This window comes from Acartia tonsa, chromosome 13 (assembly GCF_053477335.1).
Source record: "Acartia tonsa isolate MP-2025a chromosome 13, ASM5347733v1, whole genome shotgun sequence".
Taxonomy (NCBI): Eukaryota; Metazoa; Arthropoda; class Copepoda; order Calanoida; family Acartiidae; genus Acartia; species Acartia tonsa.
In genome coordinates, this window is record NC_137272.1 from 11248768 (window position 1) to 11260185 (window position 11418).

Consider the following 11418-nt stretch of genomic DNA (forward strand, 5'->3'; position numbering starts at 1 on the left):
TGATATAACGATACCCCAACCCCTCCTTTATGATTTTACCCTATTCCCTTTATCTCACCATGGAGGAACGTATACGCCAATATTTGAGGACTATATTAGCAACTTAAATTGACGATAAAAAATCTTAGTCATAATATCCACGCATGTTATATCCATTTATATTGTATGATATTGTGTCAGTAGGCCTAGTTTTAGTTTAACCTTTATATACACACAAATCAGTGTATTTTGTTAAAAGCGAAACTTTTCTACATTAAAGGTCGGTCCGTCCGTTCACAATGGATAGCTCTAATTATTAATTTAGGCATACTATAATCATCTTATCGATGATATAATGTCCTTTTTTATATTACTTTCAGCATGTTTCACTGTTTTATTAAAATTGAAGCTTTTCCAAAAAAAATAATGCTGATCCGCCCATAGAATCAACCTTTGAAATATCTTAAAATTTATTATTTAGGAACCGTATTTATCAACTTTACTAAAAGCAGAAAACTTAAATGTCTATTTCAAAACAAGAAGATATTAAAATGGTTTGCTATATTTTTTTACGCCATCTAGTTATGCATACCATAACCTTCATGTTTGGATTTTGATTCCTGGAACGATTATGTAAAAAGTTTTGAGGAAACAACCAAATAAAAAAGAACAGAGTTTTTACTCAATTGTTTACTCCTGTATTCAAAAATAAATGAACCTTATAAAACAAACAAAAACCCCGGAAGAAAAGTGCATTAAAGTCAACAAATAATATTTTATCTTTAAAATAAATATTTAAAATGTTATTAATTTGCGTAAGCACTTTCAAATGCAGCGAAGCAGGGTTTCCTTGAAAGATCCTTGTAGATAACAGAACCCCCCCCCCCCTCCCCATTCCTTTCTTTATTTCCTTATTTTGATATAGATTGGAGGGTTTCGTATGTTTGTTTATAAGGTTTAGTAAGTTTATCTTGGGTTTTGGATATAGCCCTGCACAGTTAGGAAACTGCGTATAGGACAAGCCGGTTTATGTCCCCCCCCCCCTTCCTGTATTTTTTTAAGGGGGGTGGTGCCTTTCAGTTTCAGGTAATTGAAAGCGAAGCTTTCAATGTTTAAATTAGGAAGCGTAGCAGTTATATAAGTATGCTTTTTAGTCTTTGTTATACAATGTATTTGTTCAATAGCTTTATCTATTTCATATTTGTGAATCCTAGACTGATTTTGATCAAATTCTAATCGAAAAAATATATTTTGAAGTATCTTGTGAACTACAATAAAGCCTGCTAAAAACACACAAATAAAAAAAGGGTCGTTTGAGGGATCTTAACAAACAAACACATTTCAAAGTTTTACTATAAATATAAATGTTCTTGTTGTTTCTCTAGATTTATTATTTGTAAACAGATTTAGGTGATTTTAAAATTTGATTATTTTTCTTGCAAAATCTCTATGAATGCGAACTAGACAATATTTAACAAGGATGGTAACGTCCATAGGTAGTGAATCACAAAAAATCATGGATTAAAAAAAAAAATTGAGCTAATTTTCAGAGGTCATAAAAAAGAGAAAGAAAAGTGAATTAAGGATAATAAAAAATCACGAAACCTTTAGTATAATATATCTTTTGTTGCAAAAAAGGCAAAACGACAGACAAAGTAAGTTGAATTCTAAATAGATGATCTGTGGAAAAGAGTATCTTCACAAAAAAAATATTAATGAACATTGGAAAGCAAACTACAGACGGACGGACATACACATTGAATTATAGGGAAGTGTCAGTACTAATAATATTTCTTTTTATAGAGGATAGTTTTTTTCCTTCTTTTTAAGTGTTCCGTAAATTTGTGAAAGTTAGAATTGAGAATTATCTCATCTTTTCTCCCATTTTTGGTTCAATGATAATCATTTTTATTTCAGAAAAGATAAAATTAGAAAAATTTGAAAAAAACAAGGAAAAATCAATCCTAAGTTAGAAAATGGGGAGCGGAGGAAGCAAAAAGAATTTAGAACCAGAGGATAAATGGGTAAGTATTCAAATTCTCAAGATTTCACAAAAAAATCATTCAAATCATTCCTAAATAATAATAATAATCTATAATACAAAGTAGAACGATGTCTGTCTGTCCGTCTGTCTGTCTGTCCCTTAAGATCTCGGTAACCACTGAACCGATCGGATTCTACTCTTCAGGGTATCTACACCCCCAACCCCCCCAAAAACCAAAAAATCCCCCCCCCCCAATTTTTTTTTTTTTTTTTTTTTTGAAGGATATTTCCATGGTCCTTTACGATTTTCGCCATATTTTTTTTTCACCTCTTGGGGCAAAGCCCCTAGAGGCTAGGGGCGAAGCCGCTAGTACTTATATAAAGTAGTAAGCGTTTTTTTGTCTGTCCCGAAAGGATCTCGCTAACCGCTGAACCGATATTGTTCTCCTTTACAGTGAATCTCCTTATGGATCCTTGGAAGGTTTTAAACTATTTTTTTGGAGGATGGCTTCACCCCTCCCCCCCCCCAAAAAAAAATACCATAGAGACTTCTAGGGGCGTATCCGCTAGTCTGTATATAAAGTAACAGGATGTCTATTATTCTGTCTCTCTGCACCGAGGAATCTAATAACTGCTAAACCGATTTTGTTATCCTATACAGTGTGGCTTGTCATAGGTCCTAGAAAGGTTTTATTTTGGAAGAGGGTACCACTACCCCTTTAAAACTGAAATTGAAAGTGTGATTAAGGGGGGGGGGATTTGAATTTAGTTTAAATTTTTTTTAAAAATGTTGAAGTAAATGAATATCTTATTTTGTTTTAGAGAGAAAGACGACCATCAGTACATGAATTAACAAATCCACCACCCCAATCAATAGGTAGTTTTTTTTTATAGCGCAGCTACTTTATATTTTGGGTACCACGTATCCAAAACTTTACGTCTTTGAGTCCGAGCAATTGACAATAAAATATTCTTGACTTCCATTTTCACTGATTTTTAAAAGAAATCGTTAACAATTTGACAAAAAAAAACATAACTTTCAATTTTGGTTTTAAAAAGTAAAAAGCTAAAAGATAGATATGATTCATCGTTGATAAGAACTATATATATTTCTAGCAGATGCTACTTTTTAAAAGCGAAGCTTTTCTATAATTAGGGTCGGTCCGTCTGTCCGTACATCCGTCCGTCCGTACGTCTGTCCGTCACAAACGGATAGCTTTTTTTCGTTAATTTAGGCATGTTAGAATTGTTCTATCGATTTTAAACTTTGCATGGTGATTCCTTTAGTAGTTAGGTACGATTTAGAAAGCGTAGCAACTCTATAATCATAACAAGAATGTCCGTACGTCCCTTTTAAACATGTTGATTTTTATACTTTTTTAACAACAAATTTTTATATGATCTAATTATCCGATTGATCTGATTTTTGGTATGTCGATTCGTGGAACAACAAAGTATAATGTTATAACCAAAGCAACTCTATAATCAAGTCCAAAAAATGTAAGTATGTCCATAAACATTATCCTGTATCAAGCAGTTTTTCAACAAACTTACTCACAATTTTCCTCCGATTCTTACCTTTATTAATTCTTATACATTTATATTCTGATTATTTAGTTCTGACACTATACAAGTGTTGATGTCCGCTTGTCCTACCGTTTCATTGCTTCGCTTTTATGGATTTTGTCATCCTTGTTACTTATTTAATTAATATATAGTTTAGTAACACTTTTTTAAAAAATAGCTAAAAATCTAAAAAAATTTAATTGAATTAGAAATAAAATTGACATTTGCAGCGTGATCAGTTTATTAGAGGAGTGAGTATTTCATAAGAAATACTAGAAAATTTAGGGTCTGATTTTATACAGCAAAGGATATAGATTACTTTTGTGAGAGATTTTCAATTCCTGATAAAATGTTTCCCCCAGCTGGCTAATATAACGATACCCCCCATCCACCCTTATAAGTTTGCCCTATCCCATTTCTTGATCATTGAGAACTATATAAGCAATCTGAGTTGACAAAAAAAAAATCGTGTCACAATATCCACGGATATATATCTATTTTTAAAGTAGTTACTTGCCTTTGTACTTTTTGAACCTGTGTACTTTCTCGGACTAAACGGTAACTGTCACTGAAATGGTCCAATCTAAATTGTAGAATAGATATAAGTGGTTAACAGCGAACTAAAGTAGCCACTTTCATATGATTATATAGATCTTTTTTCGAAGCTTCTCTATAATTTCAAATGTCTGCTCGTTTTAGAAATAAAACATTTATTATCCGTAAAAATGTTTTTTAGACATAAATTAATTTATAAATAACTTTTATTTTGCTTATGTTTTGCTTATATTTATCCAGGGACAAGGGAATGACACTCTGACAAGCAATTATAAAGGAAAATTTCCCTTCAACCCCTGCCCCTTTTCCTTCCCTTCTTATCCTCCCCTCTTCAGTTATATGAAAAAACAACAAAATATACTTCCACAGTATTTTAAAAGGTTTCGTGATTTTTATAGAATTGATTGTTAGACTGGCTACTTCTGCTATTTATCATAATCATTAATGATAAATAGTTTGGATTTAATCAGGGAGGGAGGGGACAATGTACTATATATTCCACTCTTCCCCAAAGCTCATCTTAAAAATCAGGGTACTTTTATATCATTCTAATTATTAGTTTCCAAATTTTCCAACTTTTTTTTGTCATCTTTGTTAATGTACATAAATTTACCAATCATTGTCTTATCCCTAAATATCCCTGGATTTAACTGAAAATTAGATAAACTGAAATTTAATTTCCAAATGTGTACACTCTGTGTTTCCTAATCTCAATATTTACTACTAGCTAAAAACAACTTCAAACTTTGAAAAAAATTAAAATTTGATTGTATAACGATTTATACATTATACATTCAAAATTTTAATTTTTCAAATTCTGTTTTTTTGGAAGTTTGAAGCTTTTTTAGATAGTAGTAATAGTGAGATTGGATGAGGATATACCGAGGAAACGTTGTACACATTCGGCAATTCAAATTCAACTGACCAAAATTAACCCTCAAACAATTCTGAAGAAAAATGTCTAGAATTTGAAAAGTGGAAACATTTTTTTCATTCAAGAAAATTGAATATCATGGCGAATTTTGATTAAGTAATTTTAAATAAAGGATAAAATTTTCTTTTTTTAAATATCAGGCGTCTTTAATGTCTAAGTAGTGCAGCAAACGAAACTAACAACGTTGGATATTATTCTGATTATTCTACAAACAAATCTAAAATTGTAAGGTTTTATTTGAAGAGCCCAAAGATTTCCTTCTCAGCCAACACTGCGTTATAGTAAAGATGTTAAAAATAAATAATACTGCTGTTATGTCAAGTGCATGACATTTATAGTTTGTGGGAATACCTTTGACCTGAATAGGCACAACTTAAGCCCATAAACAGCTAGTTATGCAAACAAAGGGTTGGTTGTCTGGTGAAAGTTTAGCCGCGAAATAATTAAGGTATAATTATCTCTTTTCATCTTTTGTACAAAGACTTATTAGTATGACAAGTAAAATGTTCTTTTTTCCTACCGTATGATTTTATAGCTTCGCTTTTATGGATGTTATCTTCCTTTTACGGTTGCTGCGACTGTTTGACATAATCTAGTTACAGAGTAGCTGCGCTACCAACAGTTTGAAAAGAAAGTGTAAATATATTAAATTATGAAGGTTTTCCTAACTAAATTATAAAACTTTTCCGCTGATTAAACCGTTTTCACCCGGCGACGCAAAACTTTATTCCACATTGAAAACTTTCTTTCTTTAAATCCAGGGTTTAGCAGCCGCCAATGCCTCACTAAGGCTGGCCAGTGGCCATGAAGGCTATGTAATTTGAGGGCTAGAAGTTTTTTTAGAATGCTCATTGAAACTTGTTTTATAGATAGTAAGCTTTTTTTTTATTTTTACTCGTTAATATCTTGCTAACTACTCAACCAAATAGGGACGCTTTTAAAAAGTCTCGGTATGGTTTTGGCTATTTTTGTGCTTGTAGATAATAAAGTATTGAACGGCTGATTGTTACTGCGTCTGCCGAGCCTTTTCGTCCCCTAACACCCTCTTCTTTTCGAACTTAATCAAAATTGAAAGATTTCTTTTCCGTTGCGTAGAATATTAACATATGCCCTAACTTAATAATCGAGATCCAAGAAATAGAGTGCTACATACTTACCAGAAAGAGGACCAATGGGTTGTTATTAATCTAGTCCCCAAAGTTTTATAATTAAGTTTTAATAATCGTTTGCTTGACATTTTTGGGGACTTTTAATGAATTTTGATTAGTGGGTATTTTAAAATGATTGTCTAAACGTTTCAATCACAAATTGTAATCTACAGAAGGGGTAATTTTGTGTATAGACATTGTGGATGTGTATCAATTTATCTGCCATTGTCTTATCCCTTCAGATCTCTGGTTACATTCAGTGATTTATAAATGGCTAGTATTTTGCAGATATTTGAATATATACCATTTAGTTATCGATTGCAGGTTATTGCAACAATATAATAAATTCTATTCTATAATCTATATACCTAAGGATGTCATTATAGATCCTTCTGGTTATGTCCTAACAATACTATAATTGTACTGCCTTAAATTATAAGCTAACAATAAAGTTTTAAACTATTAATACAATTAAAAGAACAATTAGCTCTTAAATTTTTTCCATAAAATTTATTTTTATTAATTAGTCTTATAATGAACAATATTGTAATAAATATTTTGAAAAATTGTAATACAACCACTTTTAAATACTGGTAATTTCAACCTTAACAGTAAGACTCCCTTCCAGTTGTGTAGCCCTGTTATATCAACTACTTTTAGAGAAAATGGGCTTAAAAAATTGTGTATGAACCCTGTTTGATAAACAATAAATACAATTTTACATATACAACTTATTACTTTAATTCATAGAAATCCATAATTGTGTAAAGTTTTTTCCTTATTTCAAAGATCTAGAAATTTTAACAATTTCCATTAAAATTTATTTTATTCAATTAAACCTATGAAACTTTGTAAAAGAAAAGAAGATGAAAAGTTTAATCTTTTTTTCATTCATGTTGGTTAAAAGTTGAAGTTATGAGCCAATTATGTTGCAACTTTTAAAGATCAAAATATAAATAACAAGTTTTAATAAAAATGGGGCTAGGTTAAAATCTTTTTTCATGTTACTTTAGGTTATTTATGGAAAATGTACATTTTTTAGAATTGGTTCTTTGTGGTATCTGTAACAGAAGTTTTGCTAGAGATAGAATTGAAAGGCATATGGTAAGCAATTTTTTATCATTGATTATGGAAAAATAAATATTTATCACATAGAAAGAACAAGTTTAAAAGTTGCATGCTTTCCTATTTTTCTTTTACAAATTACATTTATGGAAGTACATCCTAAATAAAAAAAATTTAAATCTATAAAAGGAAATAATCATATATTTTGTAACTAAAAATAAGAATTTAAAAACATTTTGATGTACTGTACATCTTGCAATTTTTCCTAGAAATTATTCTTTTTCTCACTTTAGGATGTTTGTGCCAAAACAAAAAAAAATGATCGTCAAGAGTTTGATATGAAAGAAAAAAGGTTAATTGGGACAGAGGCTGCTAATTATAAGGTATTTAGATATTCATACATGCAAGTAGTGCAAAGACTATTTATTAGTATATGTTTACTTAACAAAGTCTTTCTTTAAGAATGCTTCTAAATGCCAAGGTAGGTATTAGACCATGTTGCAGTTGAGTGAATAAACCCTATTAATGCAATAAAGCAAAGTAAATTATTAATTTTGAAGAGGTAACTTTGTTTGAGAAGGGGGAGAGTCAGTACATTTAATATTATTAATATTTATAGGATGTTGAATATACAAGTTCATCAACTAAAAAAGACTGGAAGAAAACACATGATGAAATTATTAAGAATATAAGGGTAAGTAATAGTCTGTCTGGTCAGCTAGATTATATTTTATTTGTCACATGATATTTTATGAAATCTTTAAAAGAAACAAAAACTGAAACATAATTTCATAAATTATTGAAATATTATTAGAAATAAAACAATATTTTTTTTTCAAATATAAACATTGGTTTATTTTATTTTAGGCAGCCAAAAAAGACCGACCAGCCACAGCAATGCCGAAAGAACCAGAGCTTGTCATAGGATAATTATAATGTAGTGTGTCTCTAGTATGTATATCTCTATTAGATTTAACCTATATGTGAATTGTGAAACCTATAAAATTTGTCAAAAAAATTATAACTATGATATGTTTGTGATAATTATTTAATTTAAAATGTAAAAAAAAATAAATATTTTTTTAATTATCATTTAATTGAGATACTCCTTCAATGATAATAAAATATAGTCTAAAGCAAAACATAACTTTGGCTTTAATCTTTGCTGTATTTTTTGTTCTTATTTTGATTTGTTTCTTCTAAAATGTATCTTTTGTTTAATATATAAAATAACACAGACTGACAAGCAAAATAATAGATAAATATTAATATAATCAACAGGGAGAGAACCCTAGACAGTAAATTATTCTTGTACTCAATGTTATATGTATAACCACGTTTTCTTAAACGTGGTTGACTAAAAAAAATGGGAAATTTTGTTGCTTTTAAAACTAACATTTCAACACATAATTTAAATCTATACAAGGTGTTATCTTTTTTATTGCTATTGGAATGAAAATAAATAAATGGTCCCAATAACGTTTTGATATTCGTTGGGTTTACAAACTTTGATAGGTTGGTTTATTAATTTGAGTGTTCAAACTTTTCATCTAATAAATATAATCTACAGAAGGGGTAATATTGTATGTCGTCAATGGGGATGTACATCAATTTTACGGCCATTGTCTTATCTTTTTATAACCCTGTGATGAAAGAGACAAAAACATATAATGTTTGAACCGAACACTGTAAAGGAACAGGATAAACACACACCCAAACAGACGGACAGACATATAACAAGGATGACAACATCCATAAAAGCGAAGCACTAAAACGTCAGGACAAACGGACATTAACACTTGTATAGTGTTAGAACTTAATTATCATAATATAAATTTATAAGAGTCAAAGCGAAATTGTAAGTAAATTTGTTGTTAAACTGCTTGATACAGGATAATTTTTATGGACATACTTACATTTTTAGGACTTGATTATAGAGTTGCTTTGCTTATTACATTATACTTTGTTGTCCCAGGAATCAATATACCAAAAATCAGATCAATCCGATGATTTGATCACATAAAAATTTGTTGTTAAAAAAGTAAAAAAATCAACATGTTTAAAATGGACGTACGGACATTTTGGTAATGATTATAGAGTTGCTACGCTTTCTAAATCGTACCTAACTACTAAAGGAATCACCATGCAAAATTTGATATCGATAGGACAATTCTAACATGTCTAAATTAACGGAAAAAGCTATCCGTTACGGACGTACGGACGTACGGACGGACGGACGGACGGACCGACCCTAATTATAGAAAAGCTTCGCTTTTAAAAAACAAATAGAAGACAATCCAATATAATACATTACCCTTAGCACCATTTTCACATAGAAAATCAATTTTGTATTTATGTTCAACAAATTTGTGGATGGTGTCTTTACAAAAAGACAAGGATAATAAATAGCGAAGCATAAAAAAAATATGGAAGAGCAAACGGACAACAAAATTTTATACCAGATATTGAGTTGTCATTAAAACTAAATCTAAAAAAATCACAAAATTAAAAAAATATGTATTTTTAATTTTTTAAGATCGATTAATGGACAAACAAACAAAGAAATTATAGAGTAGCTTTGCTAAAATTATACCTTTGGTATGTTTTATCATTTTTTTTGCACCTGATTCAACTGTATCTGGATTTTGGATGTCTCCTAGGGCTGCCAGGATGGATAAAATAAATCAAGTTTCATTAAAATTTGCTTCTTTGTACTCGTTCTTCATATAAAAGAGGTCAAAAAAATAGCCTAAATCCACTAAATAGCACATACTGGCTATTTAAGATCTTTTACTTCTGACAAAAAAAAACTTTAGATTAGAAGCTTGCATGTATAATTTTGTATAGTTTTGCTTAAACTGGATAAAATATTTATTTGAAAATTGTTACATTTCTTAAAAACCTTTTAGTACACGTTTGAGGGTTTCTTTCCCATTTTCCAATAAGGTAAAGGTTGTGTTTTGTCATATAGCCAGTGATAGGGATCAACAATCCAGTAATTTCATGCATTAGTATTATTTTTGAAAGTGGAGATTTTCTATAAAGGGTCGGTCTGTCCGTACGTCCAAATGGTTAGCTCTTTTTGTTAATTATAGCATGTTAGAATAAGAATTGTTCTATTCAAACTAGTTAGGTACGAATTAGAAGGCGTAGCATCTCTATAGTCGTACCAGAAATTCCGTACGTCCATTTAAAACATGCTGATTTTTAACATTTTTGACAACATTTTTTTTTGTTTGATATAATTATTCTATTCATCTGATTTTTGAAATAACGATTGGCATTATTTAATCAAATGCTAAAAATGAAAGTATGTCTTTTTACAGAAATTTATGTACCCTAATATGTTAAGCTATCGAATAAGTTTTTATCAAACTTTGTGTACTAGTGTTCCCCTTCATTAAAGACCTTGAAATGAAAGTAAAAATAAAACAAGGTCAAAATGCATAAAAGCGAAGCTAAAAAACAACACTTGCATTAAATGTAATTAAATCAAGATATTAAAAAGGACAGGGATTGATAGCAGGAGGATATTGGGCTTTTTATTCAGGGATCTAAAGGGATAAGACAATGGGCGATAAATTATTGTACAATCCCAAAGATTATACACAAAATTATTCCTTCTGTAGATTACAATTGGTGATTTAAACGTTTGTACACTCAACTAAATAAACCAACCAATCAAAAATCAATAAAGTCCCCAATGTTGTTAAGCAAACGAATAAGAAAACGTTATTAAAAGACTTTGGGGACTATTGTATTAAACAGCCCAATGTACCCTCCCTGCCTGCTTTTTATTACATACAGTCCCAAAAGTCTTAATTAACGGGTTGGGACTTTTGTTGAATTTAGATTGGTTGGTTAATTTAGTTGAGTGTCAAAATGTTTTAACCACTAATTGTAATCTAATAGATGGGTAATTTTGTGCATCATTGGGGATGTATTCTACAAAGTTTAACTCTTTAAAATCCATGATTCAAAAATACAAAAATAGAGTGAGATAAAAAAAAGACATATAGAGAAAGAGAGAAAGAGAAAAGGTCTGACAGAGAGTGAGAGAAGAGAGAAAGAGAGAAAGAGAGAGAGAGAGAGAAAGAAAGAGTGAGAGCGAAAGAGAGAGAACACAAAAGAGAAGAAAAAAAGGAAAATAAAAAGGAAAATTTTGAGAATAAGTAAAATAAAACAACA

At 30.1% G+C, this 11418-nt stretch overlaps 1 protein-coding gene across 1 annotated transcript; it reads left to right on the plus strand.

Moving 5' to 3' along the window:
* The first annotated feature begins 1889 nt into the window (after nucleotides 1–1889).
* On the plus strand, nucleotides 1890–8377 carry LOC145304731 (zinc finger C2HC domain-containing protein 1A-like). The gene is made up of 6 exons (XM_080146689.1): nucleotides 1890–2003; nucleotides 2785–2839; nucleotides 7208–7269; nucleotides 7524–7613; nucleotides 7850–7924; nucleotides 8098–8377. Exons 1-6 carry the CDS (start codon nucleotides 1956–1958, stop codon nucleotides 8158–8160), a joined length of 393 nt encoding a protein of 130 aa, XP_080002815.1. The 5' UTR covers nucleotides 1890–1955; the 3' UTR covers nucleotides 8161–8377.
* The last annotated feature ends 3041 nt before the right edge of the window (nucleotides 8378–11418 follow it).

Excerpts from the sequence above, each read along its gene's own strand:
- LOC145304731 (XM_080146689.1), top strand. The coding sequence starts at position 1,956 with ATGGGGAGCGGAGGAAGCAAAAAGAATTTAGAACCAGAGGATAAATGG. Across the intron at positions 2,004-2,784 it reads TAGAACCAGAGGATAAATGG|AGAGAAAGACGACCATCAGT; the intron begins GTAAGTATTCAA and ends ATTTTGTTTTAG. Across the intron at positions 7,925-8,097 it reads AAATTATTAAGAATATAAGG|GCAGCCAAAAAAGACCGACC; the intron begins GTAAGTAATAGT and ends ATTTTATTTTAG.